General features: G+C 46.2%; 1 protein-coding gene across 4 annotated transcripts in view; it reads right to left on the bottom strand.

Annotated features, from left to right (window-relative positions):
- CDS1 (CDP-diacylglycerol synthase 1) overlaps positions 1–20,608 on the bottom strand; it is an 865,373-nt gene that overhangs the window by 25,876 nt on the left and 818,889 nt on the right. For all 4 annotated transcript variants that reach the window (XM_069630399.1, XM_069630400.1, XM_069630402.1 and 1 more), the window contains one exon: positions 6,570–6,673. In XM_069630399.1, the coding sequence (XP_069486500.1) occupies positions 6,570–6,673 (104 nt within the window). The remainder of the gene's footprint in view (positions 1–6,569; positions 6,674–20,608) is intronic.

Genomic DNA, 20,608 nt, shown 5'->3' with positions numbered 1-20,608 from the left:
CCTCATCCAAATGTGGCGATTCACCACCCGCTGCAACAATGTCTTCGCCATCCGTCGTAGTGGCCGTATCCGTTCCCGTGTCTGGGTCTGATGAGGTAGAATGGGCCCGACAGAGGAAGTTGATATGGGGCATCAGATGACGCTTCCTCTTCTTTGCTGGCAGCTGATCGAGGACCTGGGGGATCACAAGCGCCGGAGGCATTCTCATCTGGAGCTCTGACACCAAGGTGTGTAGAGTTAACAGAATATCCAAGAAAATGTCCCTCAGCTGAGAAGGCAGAACAGGAAAACTAGGCCCTGCGCCGCCGTCCCTCTCTTCAATGTCCCCGTGGACCGTGTGTAAGGACTCTTGATCTTCGTCATTCGTGGACGAGACGTCCACGGTTTGGGTGACGGCCTGGGAGGGCTGTTTTGGGGTCTCCTTGCCCTCCCCACTCCCCCCCTGAGGGTCCTGAACGGGGGCCTAGGCTGGTTTCACCCCTTCTGGCATGCCTGCAGACTTTGCCAAAGTCACTGCGACAGTCTCGCGCCCTGGTGGAAGGGACACTTTCTGAGCCGTGGGAGCTACCCTCGTGGGATCAGCGCCTGTAGCTGCCAGAGTCGCCGATGAGGTCTACGCCTGTGCCAGTTGAGCCTGCTTGGGCTGTGCGGTCTTCTCAGTCTGTGTTTTATCCGATTTCTCCCATAGTTTAGCCGGGGTGGATGACTTCCTCTGTGAAGAGGAGCTTGAAGGTATGCTGGCAGTGGAGGTGGAAGGTGATGCTGATCGCGGCCTAACCACTTTGGGACCTGCTTCTGCAGTGAACCCGGTGGACTCTTGACTTCACCGACAAGGGGTTCCCGCTGTTGGCAGATAAGAAAAGAACACACTGGCTCATTGGAAACAAAAATTGAACTTTTTCCATCGAAAAACACTAAAAAACATACAAATGGCACTTCTGCGCAAACTCAACGACTCCCAACACTGAAGCGTGCAGTGAAAATCTGAAGATGGCCGCCGGAGGAGGGTCTTAGGGAGAGGACCGTCATTGGATGGGGCAGCATCGCCCAGAGCACAGTGATTGGTTTAGAGGAGTAATACAGTTTTTAAGTAAAAGTTAAACAGTTTTTTCTTTTATCGAAGATTCCCAGCCTAACGATGGGGAATATTCATGAGCATGTGAATTCATGCCAGACCCCATGCTGGAGAAGCATATTAAGGGCAGCCTGGAGCTCAGAGAATCGACGGATCAAGAAAGTTTGCATTAAAATCTCCTGAAACTATCATGCCACCTGCCAACCGCAGATTCCTCCAAACAGACAAACCCCATCAATCAGTGCCATTAGAGGCGTGTACCCATAGCTACAGTGTACATCTGTTTGCCTCTTTATGTGGGTCCAGAGTGAAAAAGTCTGCATCGTCTAAATCTGATAGTCTAAATCTGACTTCTATGTTGCATGGGAAGAATTCCCCAATTTTACATTGAACAGATGACATTTAATGTAAAATCCATATTTTGTTGACCCACACGCAAATTAGCGGAGTCTTGAAAAGCTCCCATTGGTTCCTGATTGGAAACCAAGCCCACTCTGCGGGTAAATCATTTATTGCATAATTGTTCCGTTTCAATTGGTGAAAGAGAATTCACGGGCAGAATAGCCCCTCCTCTTCCATGGCTATGTAGATTAATTTTACCAATGGAAGAAATATGACTCTGCAAAAGACACTCACCGGGGCTCTTGCTTGATGAAATTTAGCCCAATTTTTCAATAGAGGCTTCGGGATGGGCTCCCTATTCCCCGGAACACACTGTGCACGCTCTGTGCTGAAGAGGGATATATTTGAGTCTTGTGCTGACTCTGCCTCAGTTCACAGCCAGGAAAGACTCCAATAGTAGCGCCGCCAGACAGAGGAACCTCACAGTGCTCCCGTAACACACAGCGAGTACACCGCGTGCACTCCCACAATGTTTATTTTATTGTGTATGAACTTTTATGGATTATTTTATTCAAATAAATTATTTGATGAAGATTAAAAGGCAGAGCTTTGTAGGTCCTCAGAGGCAAACCCTTTTCCTACTCCATCAAGTCTTACTTTTCCTGTCATGACGATGTGATGAAGAGGGAGAAAGATTAATAATGTTTCCATTTTATGGAGGCCAATACAGGGGGTTTAGGTGGGTACTACATCATAAAAGCTGGATTCAGTGGCATGTTTATAGAAAGACTTGTGCTGACTTGAATGCCTATGCACCAAGGGGACCAGGAGGGCCCTGGATATTTGAGCCTGAAGTGCTTTGGAATGTTAGTCCCATAGAACATCACTTCATTGAATGTTGCTATCAGGCGGAGGGATGCTGGACTGTGGAGAAGTGGATGGGATAGCTTGTACACTTAAATTCATGGTGGTGATTGGAACTAGAGTAGGAGAAACATGATTATGCTGTTTCACTAACAGTCAATAGGAAGATGGGCGGTAGGGTCATGTTTGGGCTTATTTGGGGAGCAACCCTTTTCTGCTCCTCAGAGTGGTGAACGTGTTCCCATAACTCCCTTTATTTGTGCAAGTCATTTTTGGACTTCTGAGCAGACTCAATTATTGGACAGATTGCAGAGGTGAAAACCTCTACCACTGTGTTGAAGAAGAAACCAGAGTTGCTACTTAAACGATCTGGTAAGCGGACACCACAATGGAGGCAATCTCCATGGGGAAATTCTCAACAGAGGGTTACAATGTTAAAGATATCGTGAGGAAAGCCTTGTCAAAGATGAACAGGCCATGGTCCTGGGGACTCAGTATGCAGAGAGCCAGACCAGAGATCTTATAGGCATTGTGTGACTGCACACAGGCTAGACGTAGTGCCTCTGATTGTAGGTGGGAGGATCAGCCTAGCTGGCTCAGCTTTGGTTGCATTCTTTAGTTACTGGAATGGCATCTCCTGAATTACTACACAGCTTGCAAAGCAGCAGTCCTCTGGAAAACAGATGCACACATCATGGTCATCTTGTTTTGTCATTTCTTTCATTACATTTCAGGCATAGGTCAAACAGGGCTTTCTTGGTGCCTGAAAGGACAATGCCAAACAAGACAAATTACTTGGAAAGATTACTTTCCTGTTACTGAATCTACTTTTGCCAGTTAAATTCCAAATATTTTGAAAGACGACAGAAATTCAAAAGGATTTTTTCCCAGAAAAAAGGATTTGGGCCCAAGTTAGTGTTCAAAGCTCCCCATGAACGGTTAAAATTAACTAGATCCAACTGCCACTAAAGATCACGGTCTGTTTTCTATTTTTAAATTAAGAGCTATGCTTTATTTTCCCACGATTGCTCCTTTCTGGAGAAGAAAAAAATAAAAGAAATATAGAAATTGACCTTTTACTCTGCCTTTTTAAATAGAAGGCCTAATAATAATGCATTGAACAATCCAATATCTTAATTTGCACATGATTTTTCATCTTTAGAAATGTGGTCTGGCATCTGGGTCATGATCAGAGAGATTCAAATGTTTGCAATTATTAACTACCATCAGGTCAATTCACTCAACCGTTCCCCTGTATCACTGGTGAAATCTATTGGGGCAAGTCACTCTGCAGCACAGCAGAATAAACAGTTCCCTACGCTTGCTCACAGAAAATGAAAATACAATGTGAAGATGTGAACAATCAGGGTGATGTTTTGTTACGAATATGTATTCACTGACCACCTATGGGCAGGATGAACTGAGAAAAAGCATACATTTCACAATTATTTGCCAAGCTTAAACACCACAGGAGTGTTAGGGAGAATTCTCTGTTTAGGCTGAATTTCCTAACCTAGTGAGTCCCCCAGCAGCTTTGCTGGATTTTTGGGGTTTATTTTTTTTCTCCTGCCAAGAGTGAGACTCTTTTACCCTCACTCTTGGACATGATTTGAGTGTGTTTCTTTGAATCTAGAAGTGTTTAATGGGCTATGGGGTCTTTTACTCCATAGGGCTTCATGTGTTTTTGTGATGTGTTACACAGCACCCTCCGTGCAGTGACACAGGGGTGTCATAGTGACCCCCCAGTATAGACTCCATACCCTGGGACTGACTACTGTCTCCCAGGGCATGTAAAGTCACCATTGACTTTACTAGTCTTAAATTCTGAACAGAACCAGTACAAACCATCATATTGTGGACGTACTGGCTGGGGCAATTCAATTGCCCCAGGGTCTGTTAGTCGAGGGGGCACGTCTCCGTCCCCCCTGATCAAGTTTTGGCTGGTGGCAGTGGATACTCCTTTTTATATTCAACCGCGAATATTTTCCTATGGGATTTCCCATTGTTTTAGGCTATCTTTATTTAATTATTTACGGTAGCCTCGAACATACCGCCGGTTTATTTAATTAATATTAATTCTCCGGTTGGTATTTTTTGCCAAAACTTGATTCTAAAATGGCGTTTGTGTTCCCTTCTGTGACTCCAACCCACGTCGAGCCCTTTGTTCCACTTTTTGGTGGGCTTCTCCACAGAAGCCCTCCAAAGTGGTGCCACTGTGTCTGGGGTACTTAGGAGGGGTGGAGGGGAATTTAGGCACCCTGGACTGAGTTGCCTAGGCAACTCAAGTCGCACTCCGTCCTGATTGGCCCAAGTGGTGAGCCGGCCGGCCGGCTCACCACTTAGCATGTTTGAGTGACATCTAGGCTGAGTGAATGGGGGTTTGCTGCATAAAAGCAGGGCTTTGGGGACTGGAACTTCAGAAGTCGCCATAGGACCTAAGAATCCGACGAGGGAGAAGCTGAGCCGACCTGCCATGACACCACCACCGGTGGAGCCCTGCTGGACTGCCTCACCACTTTTCCCAACGACAGAGGAGATCTCCCGCCGGAGAGTCTTCTTCCTTTGACTGGTGGGGATAACCAGTTTCACCGTCCTTTCGCTTTCCCGACGTATCTTGTGGCCGCCTTGCCCGTGCCAAGCACCCCAGCAACCGGGATACCACGTTTTACCACGACCGCGAGACAAAGGTACCACCTTTAACCGGAAAACTCTGCGGCTGGTTTCTGCCCTGGTAGTGCAACGACCTTCATCTTTCCTCCAAGTCGAGATCTTCTCTTCCCCTGGACGACGACGCAACTTGCACCAACTACCAGGAACAACTGCCACCGCAGGAGGATCCTTCCCACTTAAGGTACCGTGTCCCGCCTGGCTTCCCTTGCTACCGACTGTACGGGGTAGATTTAGCCCCCGGCTTTCGAACCTGGGTTAGCCTGGGACACCTTGGATAGACTTTTCTAAGCCTCTCTAAACTCTTTTCTGAACCCTCTGCAAGACTTTCTAAGCCTAGTGTAACTGTGATCTTGGGCGCATTTGTGCTCTGCTCCCTCTAAGAGGGGGCCCAGCCTTTGGACTTTGACTCACCAGTGATTTTTTGCTCTCTGCCTTGCTAACAGTGTTCTGGAATCGTAGAGTGGTGTGCCTCTTCCTATTCTGTCTTTTTCCCTCCCTTTTTCACAAACTTATTAGAGTGCAATCTAGTTAAGCGCTCACCTCTGTATGAAAATAAGTGGTGTTTTACTGTGATTTTCTAATAGGGAAAAAGGGGTGTATATATCGTAATAGTAACTGTGTTTAGAATATTTTATAATAAGAGTGCTGGAGTCTTTCAACTGTGTGTTTTTAAATAAATAATTAGATACTTTGATACCAAAGCTCTGGTCAGTGTTTGCTTGTATTATTGTATCTGAGTGCCTATTGAGTATACTTTGCATACTGCCTAACTCTTCTTGAGGGAAGTCTGACTGCTCAGCCACAGCTACCAGGTAAATCTGGGTGGTACAGACTGCTACCAAGTGGGTTTACTGCCAACACCTGTAGTCTTAAATCTTTTGCAGTGGTCCCTAAGGGAACTGCACAGGTTTCTGCCTAACAAGGAGAAACAAAATTTGACCTGCTAGTTGATTCCAAATAGGAAATTGGATTTGTTTTGCATGTATACAATATTTATTAAATATGTGTTTTAAAAATGCAACAAGATCACCTATCCAAGACTACATCACTGAAGGTTTTCAAACATTTCAGAGCTTCAGGGCAAGTTCCTCATTCTGCACTCCTATAGTTCCAACATAAATCTCAAGCCAATTGTCGTTCTCAATCCAGAGGCTGATATCTAGTGGAGCCATACCAACCCACCTCCTACACAATCAGGAAAGCTCTTTGGATATAGATTCTAGCTGGACCTCCAATCGTCTTGTAGTAGCTGGAAAAGCACTGAACAGGCTTGGTTTTCCAGTTCTAAGAGGGTGCCCACAGGCGATGGGCGCACTAGCAGTGGTCTTTTGCCAGAGACCAGAGATACATTCACAGCCTATAAACATGTTAAGTTTCCCCTTCTGCTTTTTGCACCTCCAGCATTGCCTGGACTCCTTTTTGCCCAATTGTTCCTTCTTCGATATAGCTTCATGGATACATGGGATATAGCAAAATCTGCTTTCAGCGTGAAGTAGTGAAGCAAAATTGTGCTTGAAATATTACTTGCAAGAGAACATTGCATATAGAAATAGAATGTTCTGCAACTGAGGCAGTGCCACACTAGATAGAACATGAAAAAATAAAAGTAAAATTATACCTTATAAAGCTGGTGATGTATACATGAACAAAAGTAGCCATCAAGTATTGACAATCAAAACGATCCATAATCCCTCCATGCCCTGGTATAGTGTTAGCAAAGTCCTTGAGAAAAAAACAAAAAAAAAAAAAACAGAAATTAATATAAAGTGCAATCAACAAACATAAATCACATCTCGAAGCTACTACTGACATTATTGGGAAATTATCTTCTTTAAGTTTGCAAAATAGTGAGTGGAGCCATGAGGGATGGGATTTCGAGAAATTAACTCCACCCTTCCACATAAAGTTAAAATAGTGCCACACCAAAAATAGCTTTTATCTACCTGTCGATGCAGTTTTTTTAACCATATTTCAGGCCCAAAGTGAACGTTTTATTAAAATGCTACAGTTCATTCAGAAAAGGAGCAGGTACTTAAGGAGGCGGGGGGACAATGTATCCAATGGGATAGGGGGGAGGAAAGGGTAGAGGAACAGGGTGGGGCAAATCTACCCTGAGCTGCAGGTAGCACAAGAACAGATAACCTGAAGGATCCTATGAATCAAAAGAACCTATCCGGTTTATAATAGTCCTGCATCCTTCACCTGCTCATCTTGCTCTCAACAGAAGGATAGCCATGCAGAAATAAACCTGTCAGGCCACACCGAACAATGAACAAACTAAGCTATAAGGGAGTAGTAACAACAGGGTGGCCAAACATAAGCTATGTTCTGATCATTGCATCGAGAGAACAGCCCTATGGCAGTGGCAGAAGTAAATTCTTGCAGCAAGTTCTAGCAATTTAATTTATTTCAGAATAAAATATTTTCTATAACGGCATTCAATGACATTTCAGAAACCTTTGCAGCCTTTTACGCCAAACTTTCCAAAAGCTGTGCAAAAGACGACAATAGCACAATGGACGAGTTCATGAACATTCTACGAATCAAGCAATTAACGATGACCCAAAGGGAAGAATTAGAAGTGGTTCCGATGATAATAGTGGAACGAAACATCCAACAATTACAAGGGTATATATGGCTCAAACTGAGCGTTTCCCGATGGAGATGTAGGTAGAAGTTGACTGAGGATGTTGTTTAACAACTTCTAAACATGTTGAGGAGTTGCATGGCAGATGGAACACTATCCCAAGATTTGAGAGCATCCACAATATGGCCAATTCATAAGAAGGGCAAAAGCCTGGGATGATGTGAATCATACAGGCCGGCCCAGCTCCCTATTAAATGGTGAGCTTAAAATCCTAGCAATAATTCTCTCCAACAGACTACTACTGATTCTTCCCCACTTGATGCACTCGCACCAGTCCTGGAATATACATGTGATGGAAACTACATTGGCTATCCGTGGCTTAGGGACTGGCTGGATTCGCTGGATCCCTCTCCAACCAACAATTGTGGTCCTTATGGCTCTCGAGACTTAGAAGGCCTTCAATACGATCAAATAGCCATTCATTTGGTCTCTCCTGGGTCAACTGCCATCTCTTAAGAAAGTTTCTCTTGGATAGAGAGATGAGACAGGGTTGTCTCCTTTTCCCTTTGCACAGATGATAGAGCCATTAGGGAAAGGGTTAGGTGCAATACCTCTTACAGACTGTCTGGCCCAGGTCCACAAAGACCAAGCCTCCTTACTTGTGGACCATGTCCTTTTAATTGTTGAGCGACCCTGCAGTGTCAGTACGCAGGGTAGTAGACCTAGTAAACAAATCTGGTCCCCATAGTGGCTCAGAGTGAGTTGGAAGAAATTGGCATGCTATTTGGTCTCGAGTGGAGAAGGGGAAAAATGCAATGGGTGAGACTGTGGCTCTCCGGGGGATGATTTAAGTACCAGGGTATCAGGTTCAAAGAGTAGTTTCTAAGGTAGTAACGGGCCCTCTGGTATCTGAGTTTCAGCTGGCGGTCAAGAGATGGTCACTGATGGGGACCCTAGCTTTATTTAAAAAGATAGATTTTCCAAGTTTTCCCCACCTCCTATACCATTTCATATCCCTGTTCAGGAGTTCAGCAAAGTAGGAAGGGGCATCCAAAAACTGCTAGGGGTCTGAGGTCCTGAGAATATCCCTCGGTACATTATCCTGTCTGGGAAGGGAGCATCATCTTACCTACTTTTAAGAGCGATTTCTGGTGACCCCGCTAATGGTCGACAATGATTGGCTCTTTCTGGATGCAAATAACCCTGCAATTAGGACAGCGATGAGCCATGGGCTCCTTGGAACTAAATTGGGTGTTCTACTGAAGGGGGTACTAGATGCTCTGCTCACCTGCGTCTAAACTTGTGATTAAGGCTTGGCGCAAGATATTGGGTAAAACGGGGAAGTAAACAGCCAATAAACATGCCAATTGGGGTAACAGGATGCACCCAGGGCTGAGCTCCTTTAGAGGTAAAAAGGTTGGATGGTTAAAGGTATTACTAATCTGGGTGATGTCATGGGGAGGGAAGGAGTAGTATCTAAGCAAAACCATTCAACTGAGACAGTACAAGACTCCACTAAGTATAAGGCTGTACCGCCAGAGTGTATGGTAGCGTGGAGAGAGCAGCCAGGCTTATTTTAGGAGGGAGAGAGGGCTGTAGGAAAGTAACATGTTGTATACCAAAGATTCAATAGAAACACTGACAACCAGAAGTATTATACGAAATAAAGGTTTATTATAAATACAAGTAGGCCTAGTTAAGTCTTGGGGCAAGTACTGGTTATTGAGTAATAAACACTTTACAGCACAATGCTTGAAGGTACACAGACCAAAGCATAAACCTTCAGAATACCAACAGTAATTCTAGGGAATTCAAACCCATCATACACATTTAGCATAGGCCAATCCTATTCATAGGGAGTAAAAACCATTAGTTACTTTTAGATTACTTTCTGTAATACAAGGGTAGTAATCCCTGTCAGTTATGCAGTGGCACTCAAAGAAATCACACAATCAACCAACCCTGTTACCAGGATACTTTTCTGAATAGTGGAACACTGATTCAAAGCACAGTATTACACAGCCACGGTAGTGGCTGTGTAGTTATGGTTAAGTTGCTGTTTCCGTAGGAAGAACACTTATTGGGCGGCTTATATCTTCGCTCTCCCTGGACGAATCCTCACCAAACTTTGCATACAAAGTATATAGCCCACTCTGATTTGTTTTGCAAAGTTTGGTGAGGTTTGGTCCAGTGGGGGGCAAAGTTATAGGAGGGGTCCCAAAATGTCTTTTTCCCATAGACTGAATGGGGAAAAAAACTTTGCTCACGCCAACAGCCCAAACCGCTGGACGGATTTTCACCAAATTTGGACCATGAGCAGCAGCTTGGTCCCGAAAGCGTGCTTTTGTAAATTTGGTGAAAATCCGTCCAGTAGTTTTTTTAAATGACCAAAAAGTAGGTCACAAAAAATTAGTGATACCTATGTCCGGTCCGCGGACACACTTCCCTGTTCGGTGCGTGGAGAGTGTCCTGATTGGATAATCATCTTGCGTCATGTCCGCGGAAATGCAACATGTTCGCTGATTGGATGATGAAGAGCATGAAGTGCGTCAGATTTTTGGAAACGCCCGCCATCTTGGATTCGCGGACTTCGCCGCTGTCCGTGGACATCACGGTAAAAACATATTAAAAAACATAACATTGCAGTTGTCAAACTTATGAAATAATCTCTGGGGAGGTGAGGGGTGATGAGGATGGGATGGGATATGGCTGCAAGAAGCAAAAAAACAGGTGTTTTTTGCCACAAAAGTACGCGAACAGTTCGGATGTTCGCGAACAGTCCTGTGAAAGTTAGCGGACACCTCAGCATTAAAGGGTTGGTGAAATGCAGTTCTTGGATGGCTTATAACTTTGGCGCCACCTAATGGAACTGCATGATATTCCTGACCCGATTCTGAGAGAGTATGCAAAGTTTGGTGGGATTCTGTCATGAGGGGGCAAAATTAGAGGGGGGGTCCCAAATAATCTAAAGGCTTATAAATGAGGTGCCATTTGACGAATCTACACTTCATTTGGCAAACTGATAATAGATCTAGATATACATGTTTTTGCGAAGTTTGGTGGGATTCTGTCAAGAGGGAGTAAAATTAGAGGGGGGCCCAAAATATTGCAAAGGCTTATAAATGTGGTGTCATTTGACAAATCTACACAAAGGTTTTCAAAACGATTATAGATCTAAGTATAGATGTTTTCGTAAAGTCTGACTGGATTTTGTCAATTGGAGGCTAGGTTATTTGACGATTGTATGTGCATACATTTGACCCTTTTGAAAAAATAAAACATGGGTGGATTTCCAGCAAACTTGCGTAAGGAGCATTGGCAAGGACCTACAAGCATGGTTTTGCAAATGTGCCAGTGTTTTATTATTTGACAAGTGTCATAATGTAGCTACAAAAATAGTGGTATACCTTTAATGACTGAGGGGTAGCCTGTGGCCATGGGCAGTGGCCAGATTGCCGGGTCATGGAATAAGGTCATGGTCCAGACAATCTAGCAACTGGCCATGACCACAAGGGACAAAACATAGGATTCAAGTGGCCATGTCCACCTGGGACTGGCTTTGTGGTAAAGTTATTCGAAATTAGGATAGATCTGAAAGGGAAGAAAATGTGCTTATGGTAATAGGGTTCTCTTTTGCCTTCTGCAGGCTGCAATGGAAAGCAAAGAGGGCCATGTATGGAACCCTCGCCTTCCCTTTCCATGGAGGCCATCTTGGAAAAGGATGTTCCTTCCTACACCGGGACGCCGCAGGCATCCCAGTGTAGGAAGAAAAATCCTCTTTTTTAGCACCCCGGGTTCCCGCTTTGGAAACCTGGGGTGCTAATGGCCTTCATCCCCCATTTCAGCGGCTGGAATGGGGGGATAATGGTCCAGAGACCTTGTTATCCACCCTCACGTCGCTTGGGCTGATAACTTGGGCTGCTGGGCCGGTATCCACCAATCCAGTCCCTTGAATGGAGGATGAACGCCACAATATTCCCATTAGCATAACACAAAATGCAAATGGCAATGTTGGAAAATCTTATTGAGTCTATGTACTTTACTGAGAAATATAAAGTAGATGGAGTCTATACATGTTTTTTTAGTTCTATTTTTTAACTCTGAAAGGTGCTTCCTAAAGGAATATGTCTTTTGTTGTTTTTGGATGTATTTTATTTGGCAGGAGAGCGGAGAACGAAAGGTGGGGAGGGAAATGAGGGAAGAGGAACCAAACACTAAAATGGAGGGGTAGGTGGACAAGGGAATGTTGTGAGCGTTTTATTCCTAAGGTAGGGGGCAGTGTTTCTCATGCTCCTTGATTACAGCAGTGGTGGTGGCTCTTGGGCAGGAGGGATGGAATTAGCTGATGCCATTTTAAGATGAATAGCAGTTTTGCTAAAAGTATGTACTGTGTACTAGATTGTTAATGGATGAGTAGGTGTTGGAGCTGTGCAAGGGAAATTTTGAAGTTGAAAGTTCCTAGATCAGTAGAAAATGAAGTTCTGAACTCTCCGCGAAGCAGAGATCTTATCGTGAATTCCGGATGGGTTCTCGGACATGTCATCATGCCGCACGCCAGCGTATGGTCATGTGGCACTGTCCAGAAGGTCTGCTATGAAGTCAGAGGTTCGTAGACTTTTGCAGATGCAAAACTAGTTTAAAGTATATAGAAGTGTTAAAAATGATTCCGGAAGGTGGCAAATGGCAGTTTTAAGGTGACACTTTGTAAATGGGACAAAAATATTGCTATATTGGGTAAGTATGATTTGACTAAGTTGTAGGAAAATAGCATGCACTGGTAAAAACTCATGAAATTCACGGAAAAAAACTTTGTTAAAGGGACGTTATGGTTAAGTTGCACTAATAAAAACCTATGAAATTCAATGAAAAAACTTTATTAAGGGGACGTTATGGTTAAGTTGCACTAATAAAAACCTATGAAATTCAATGAAAAAACTTTGTTAAAAGGGACGTTATAGTTCCAGGTAAAACCGAAAAATCCCTGAAATTTGCCAGTTATGGTAAGCTAAGCAACCATAACTCACGCCACCACGGTGCACTGCTAAGACTAACACCCAGGACATCACTGATGACATCACATGTCTGGCTCACTCTTTTTTCCTATATGGATATATCTGGGCCAGTAACAGTCAGGAACTAAACATTCTAAAAGTACTATATTTGTAGACTTATACTTCAAATATGTTCTTACAGTAATTCACTTAGGGTCCACTCACAGCATATGAAACATATACAAAGGGGACAACACAGACTTGGAAGAAAGCAATGCTTTCTATGCATGAATATTAGTAAGGTTATCACCACTGTTTTATAGTTCTGTTTTTTTATTACTGTACTTTCCCTGGATATGCTCATATTTGTACACATTGCACTTACACTACTATCCTTAGGGCCTAATCACAATATGTGATAGTTATAGATAGGGAAGTAGTAGCTTTGAAGCAGAGCAATCATTTCTGTGCATGAAGATAATCAGTTGGGTTACTTCACTTTCCCTGTATATGCTCATATTTGTATGTGTAGTTGTCTGTGTGTTTTGTGTGCAGTAATGCAATAATGTAGTAAGTGGGTTTTATTAGGTACTTATTAAATGTTTCACAGTATGCAAAACTCTAATATGAAAGCATTTATAATTTTAGTATTTAACATGGCAAGATTATTAATATTGCATCTCCATCATGTCTCCTGCAAACTATGCCTATGTTACTTCATGTGTACCTTAGTATATTGGAAAAAACTTCATAATACAATGCTATTTGGATTAATTCATTGCTTAATGCACTGCGTACCTCAGGGTATTTATTCCAATGATCCTTGACACTACTTTTATTAACATTACAATAAGAATCCCATGTACAGACTTTTCATGAAAGGTAAATGCACATGTGATGTCATCAGTGACGTCCTGGGTGTTAGTCTTAGCAGTGCACTGTGGTGGCGCGAGTTATGGTTGCTTAGCTTATAACTGGCGAATTTCAGGGGTTTTTCGGTTTTACCTGGAACCATAACGTCCCTTTAACAAAGTTTTTTTCACTGATTTTCATAGGTTTTTAGTAGCGCAACTTAACCATAACGTCCTAACAAAGTTTTTTCATTGAATATACATAACTACATTTGTGATAACACACAGTTATACTAGGTGAGTAAGACCTTTTGGTGTAATATACAATTACAGTTGCTTTTCAGCTCAGTGGAACACAGTCTAAGATAAGCAAGAAATATTTACACCAACTTAGGATGCACGATGCAGACCAAGGTCAGCTACACCTAAAAAACACTTCAAGAATGGCACACAGCTATTCTAGGCAGGTAAAATCCCTTTTGTAATGAACTATTACAGTTGGTTTTCAGATCAGTGGAACACAGACTAAGGTAAGCAATAACTACTTATTTTGGGATGACAAGGCAGACCAAGGTTAGTAAAACCCCCAGTAACTTATTAAGAATTGCACACAGCTATTCCAGGTAAGTAAAACCTAAGGATGTAATAGACTATTGGTTGCTTTTCAGATCAGGGAAACACAAACTAAGGAACAAGTTACTTACCTATAACTATTGTTCTCCAGCATGGGTCTGGCATGGATTCACATGCTCATGAATATTCCCCGTCAGGCCAGGAATCCTCGGTAAAAGAAAAAAAACTTTTCACTTACAAACTGCATTTCTCCTCTAAACCAATCACTGTACTCTGGGTCATACTGCCCTCAGCCAATGACAGTACTCTCCCTAAGCCCCTCCTCTGGCAGCCATCTTCAAATTTGGTAAGCACGTAAAGTGGCAGTATGACGAAGATCCGCAGAGGGGTAGGAGAGAGGGTTTGCATGTGAATCATGCCAGACCCATGCTGGAGAACAATAATTACAGGAAAGTAACTTGTTCCTTTTCCAGCATGGGGTCTGGCATGGATTCACATACTCATGAATAAAGAATACATAGCAATACAATATTACACAAACACGGGAGTTGGCAAGCCTCAACAGAAGCAAATACTCTGACCCCAGGAACAGGCTCACCTCAAGCGAACAGGTTGCGTAGTACTGCTTAGCCGACTCTGGCCGCCACCCTGGAATCCCTGTCGATGCAGTAGAATCTCGTGAAGGTGTGCGTGGAACTCTCCGTAGCAGCCCTGCAATGTCCAGCAGGGGCACACTAGACAGGAACGCTGTTGTCGCAGCGATTGCTATGGTGAAGTGGGCTCTTGGACGGCCGGGCAGCGGTCGGTTCTCCAACTAATGACAGTGCGTGATGCAGCCAGAAAGCCACCTTGGAGATGGAAGCCTTGGACAAGGCCTTCCCATGGTTCACAGGACCAAAGTTCACAAACAGTTGAGACGTCGTCTGAAAACTCTTTGTGCGTGCCACGTAGAACTTCAGAGCACAAGCAATGTCCATCGAGTGCAAGGTCCTTTCAGCCAGTGACTAAGGCTTTGGAGAAAAAAAAACAGGTAGCAGCAAAGGCTTGTTGAGGTGGAATTCCGACAAAACCTTCGGCATGAAAGAGGGTGCGTCTGCAGCACCATCCTCGATTCGTGGAAAGTCAGATATGGCTGTTTGCAGGATAGGGCCTGGATCTCACCCACCCTCCTGGCAGAGGTGATGGGCATAAGGAAAGCCATATTCCACGAGAGGAACTTAAGAGGGGCCTGATGCATAGGCTCGAAGGACCCCCCCCCGCCAACCCAATGAGCCTCATCAGCACCACGTTGAGTTCCCACGCTGGGGCAGGAGCCTTCACCGGGGGAAGATCGAAACAGTCCTTTGAGGAACTCCTTGACGAGACGGTGGGACCAAAGAGAAGATCTTCCTGGAGATCTGGTGTAGCGGGAGATAGCCGCCAGATGCACCTTGATCGAGGCATGTGCCAGTCCCGCCTTGGCAAAGGACAAGTATGAAAGAATCTACAGGGCCGTGACCCTCAGGGGTGATAGCCTGTGACCGGCACCACGTAGCAAAACGCTTCCACTTGTGACCATAGCACTTCAAAGTAGATGATGTTCTGGCCTTGGCAAGGACCTCTCTGCAGTCTGCTGGCAACTCATTTCCTCCAAACTCTAGGGCTGCAGGAGCCAAGCCCTCAGGTTCAGCGATCCTGGGTCGTGATACAGGATTGTGCCTCCTTCTCTGGTGAGCAGACCTGTGACCAGAGGCAACACCCACAGCCTGAGAAGGTCCGGGTACCAAATCTGCCTTGGCCACGCCGGGGCGATTAGTATCATCCTGCATCAGCACTGTGAGTTGATTGATGATTCGAAGGAGCAAACAGGGGAAACGCGTTCCTCCATGCTCCCCGGTTGGTAGAACCTGCTGCCAAACATCTGGCATTTGGAGTTCGGCGCTGTCGCAAACAGATCGATCTGGGGCCTGCCCCACTTGATGAAGATGCGGTCCACCTGGTCCTGGACCTGCCGAAGTTCCCTCTCGTGGCAGGAGCGCAACTCCCTGCTGAGGGAGTCGGCTATGGTGTTCTTGACTCCCGCCGGGTCAAAGGGGACAAGGAACATCTCTTGTCCGACGGCCCAGTGCCACAGGTCCTGTGCCTCTTTGGAGAGCGCTGGGGATCAGTGCCCCCCCGCTTTCTGATGTAGAACATCATGGTGGTCTTGTCCGTGGCGATCCTCACCACCTTGCCGTTCAGAGATGGAAGGAATGACTTGAGGGCCCAGAACACCGCTCTCAGCTCCAGGATATTGATGTGATGATCCTTCTCCTCTGCCTGCCACAGGCCCATTGCGTGCAGACATCCAGTGTGGGTTCCCCAACCTTCCTGGGAAGCATCCGTGGTGAGGGTCTCCTGGTACGAGGGGCTCTGGAACCCTGTGCCTGTTAGGGAGAATTCTCATAAATGGTTAATTTCCCTTACCTACCGAGTCCCTCAGCAGCTTTGTTGGATTCCTAGGATTTATTTTTTCACCTGGTAAGAGTGTGCCTTTTGTCCCACTCTTACATGTGTTTTGCTATGTGTGTTTCTACTTTTTGTGTGATCTTGGGCTCTGGAGCCTCACCTACTCCATGAGCACCACTTTGTGTGCGTTACACAGCGCCTACAGTGCAGTGACAGAGGGTTGTCTTTCAGACTTCCCAATGACTCAATTTTTCTGGGGCCGACTACTGTCCCCCAGAAACATGTAAAGTTGCCATTAACTTTATGTAGTCTCTTTAAACCACAGACCCAGTACACCCCATCTTACATTGAGTATTGGAAAGGGTTAACTCTTATCCCTTTTTGTCTGTGCCTCTTGGAGCCTTGTTTCGCTCCCTTAACATTAAGACTTGGCTGGTGGCAGTGGTATCTACCCTAACTTTTCCACCGCGATTATCTTATATAAATGTGGTAATGTTTTAGGCTATTACATTAGCCTCGAACATAAACCCGCTTGACCAAATACATTTTATTTTGGTTCTGGCTGGGTTTATTCGCCATTTCTTTTTGTTAAAGTCTCTCGTGTTTTTCTCTACGCGCCAAACCGGGGATGATTGCTTTGTTCGCCGTCTTTTCGCGGGCTTCTACACAGAAGCCCTCCTTAAGGCGCCAGAAAGTCTACGTAGGCAGGATGTGAGGGAGGGATCTTCGGACCCCTGCCATGGGTTCCCCTGGTAACCCAAGTTGCACTCTTGTCTGATTGGCTAAGGGGACTGGCCTTGCCAGGCCAGTCACCCTGCTGTGTGATTGACAGCCAGGCTGTATGAATGGGGGAAAACTGCATAAAAAGCAGGTCTCTGGGACTGGAAGAGCAGAGTCGCCACTGGAACGAAAGAACCAACGAGGAACTGGAAGAAGAGGACCCCTACCACGACTGAACCGCCCGGTGAAGCCCTGCTGCAGGTTTGAATCTCCGAATCTGACGACAGAAGATCCTCCAGGAAACGTCTTCCTTTGAGCTGGTGGGACCAACCAGATCGCCCAAACTACAAGCCAGGACCCCTCCTCTGGTCGAATTTGTGTGTACAGAGCTACAGTGGGCTGGATAGCCAGGAAGGTCGGACCCTGCTTGGATTTTAAGGAGTGCACCTTTTATTTGTTGTTTTGCTCTGCTGCTGGCGTCTCCCCTGGGTGGCGCAGGACCCTCCAGTCTTCCTACTTCATGTCAGCCCGACAGTTGCTTCAGGAACCGTGAGCCTGCAGGAAACACCAGGAACGTCCGCCTCAGCTAAAGCTCCCTCTCCATTTTAAGGTACTGTGCAAGTCCGATTGCTCATTTCTTTCAACCGCGGTAAAAGTGTTTTAAATCTTTTGCTAATCCGAAGGCTTGTCCTTCTCTTCTCTTTGAGCTAACTTGTCTACCAACCAACCTCGTCCGGAATCTGTGCCACAAACCTTACCGCAAACTACCCTGTATTGTGTGATCTTGAGCAAAAGACTTTGGACCCATTGACTTTGGCCTTAAGCCTTTTCTAGCTGATCTCCTCACTGAAGTTCCTCTTGTTCAATTGCCCCGAGTACTTACCTGTTGGTAACTGTCTTTCCCTCCCTTTTAAATTGCTGGAGTGCCGTTTTGCTACCACTTCATTTTGTGAGCTTAACTTGTCTGGAATTTAAGGGAAGTGGTGTGGTGTATTAAGATTGTGATTTTTGACTTGCTTATAATAGTGTAATGTTATACAACTGAAGAGTGAAATAAATGTATATTCTTTTACTTGAAAACCTTGAGTCAGTGTTTGCCTGAATCATAGTAATTGCTGTCCTTTGTGTAACTATCTTGTACTGCTCACTTACTCTTGAGATAAGTCTGGCTGCTCCGCTACTGTACCACTTTAACAGTGTAGTACAGGCTTGTACCAAAGGTGAATTTGTACTGTCACTTGTAGTCTTAATTGTGTGTGGTGTTCCCAAAGGGTACTGCATATAATTCTGCCTAACAGTGCCCCAGGTGGCCGAGTGAACGCCCCACCACCGAATTGACAGATGGACCTCCTCGTCGAGCGGGCTTTTGTCCACAAAACTTCCGGACACCTGAATCCAGCGAGCGTCCAGGAACTCCTGAAGAGGTTGAATCTGTAACCTGCAGAGCCAGATAAGGTAGATGCAAGACGACATCATGCCGAGAAGCGACTTGATGACCCGCACCGTGGGGGTGTTCAGTGACAGTCGTTGCACTTTCCCCAGAACGGCTGCTACCCTCTCCTCCGAGGGTAGCACTAGGCAGGAGACTGTATGGAGTCTAGCTCCTAGGAACAGAGCGTTCTGCGATGGCGTCAAGCAGGACTTTGGATAACTGATGGAGAATCCCAGATCTGTCAGCAGCTGGACGGTAGTCTCCATGTGTCCGATGGCCGACTCTCGCTAACTGGCCCGAATGAGCCAGTCGTCCAGGTGTATCCCTAGTAGACGCAGATGGGCTGCCACCTGTGCCAGGCACTTCATGAACACCCTGGGGGCTGACTTCAGGTCGAAGGAGAGGGCCTTGAACTGGTAGTGCCGCCCTTGCACCACGAAGCGTAGGAACTTTCAGTGCTTTTTGCGAATGGGGACATGGAAGTAGGCGTCCTCCAGGTCCAGCAACGTCAAGAAGTCCCCTTCCTCCAGTTGTCCAAGAACGTGCTGCAACGTGACCATCCTGATTTTTTGGGACTTCAGGTATTTGTTGCGACGTCGCAGGTCCAGAATGGACCTCTAGCCCCTAGCCTTCTTTTGGATGACTAAAGGATCTGGAGTAGAATCAGGAGCCCCGGAACCAGCTCTATCTCCGCTTTTTGCAGCATGCCCCGTCGTTCCTCCAAGAGTTGAGGGATGTGCTGCTCCTGCCGTGCCAACGGAGGGATCCGCGGACATCTGTGCTGAAACTCCAGGGTATGTCCGTGGGTGAGAGTGTCCAGGACCAATCTGTTGGAGATCTTCTTCCACTCGCTGACTAATCCAGTCAGCCGGCCTCCCACCGGTGTGCATGGGTGGGTGCCCCGACGTCCTGGCCAATTCAGTACTGCTTTGGTGACAGCGGCGCGAACCATCTCCACCGCAGGCCTTGGAACGGTCTCTGTAGGCCTCCTGATTCGTGGACCTGGAGGGCTGGTGGTACGAGGAGCAGCCCTACGACAATCTGCTTGACTTTTCTCCAGAGCAGCGAAAGGAAGAGCGCGGTGACTGGAGCATGGCCAGGGCATGGGCCGTCTCTAGCCACCTTTATAGTATGCAGGGTTTCGTCAACAACCTTCCCAAAAAGGTTATCCCCATCGAAAGGCATGTCCAGCACTCTTGCCTGATCTCCTGGTGGAAATTCAAGGCCTTCAACCAACCTTGACAACAGAGGCAGACACTGTTCCCCATCTGCCGGAAACCTGTGTCAGCGATGTCCAGTGCCACAGTGATGGCATGGTCCGAAGCTACCTCTCTCTCCTGGAAGAGGGCTATCGCCTCCACCTGGTTGTTGTCGGGAAGGAACACCAGAATCGGACCAAGCTTGTACCACAGCTCCCAGTCTTACCTGGCCATGATCGCCCGTGCATTGGGCGCCTTGATGGTTGACTCAGCGGTGTAGATAACCTTCCACCCCATGGCAAACTTTTTCCCCTCACTGTCAGGAGGGACCAAGGACTATGATAAATGATTCAACTACCTTTTCCTCGCAGTCGCCGACACCACTGAGTCCGGCAATGGTTGCAACCGTAGGCACTTGGGTGCAGATTCCGGCACCCGGTACTTTTTCTCCAGCATATCCCGCTTGGCCGGGCAGGGGTTCAAGAGAGCCAGACCCTCCTCCCACACGTCGTCCAGCAAGGGTACCGCCATGATGGTCTTCCTTTTGGCCTCATGCCTCATGTACAGGAAAGCCTCCTTCTTGGTCTCCTCAGGCGTAAGCTGGAAAAGTTCTGAAGCTTTGGCGACCATGGAATGGAACGACCCCACCTCATCCGCCATGACGATTTAGTCGTCCATGGTCGCTGTGGCCGTCCCCGTATCCCAGTCCACTGGGGGCGGGCACCCGACGCGGATGCCCAAACGAGGGCGTTGGATGATGCTTCCTCTTAGGCGGAGGCTGGTCGGGGGCCAAAAGAACCGGGGCCTGCGGCATCCTTCTCTGGATTTCAGCAACCAAAGAGTGCAGGGTCAAAAGGATGTCCAGGGATGGATCCCT

The sequence above is a fragment of the Ambystoma mexicanum genome, chromosome 6q (assembly GCF_040938575.1).
Source record: "Ambystoma mexicanum isolate Mex_15411 chromosome 6q, UKY_AmexF1_1, whole genome shotgun sequence".
NCBI classification, from domain to species: Eukaryota; Metazoa; Chordata; class Amphibia; order Caudata; family Ambystomatidae; genus Ambystoma; species Ambystoma mexicanum.
Note: the sequence above shows the minus strand (reverse complement) of the source record. Positions and strands in the feature narration are given on the sequence as shown.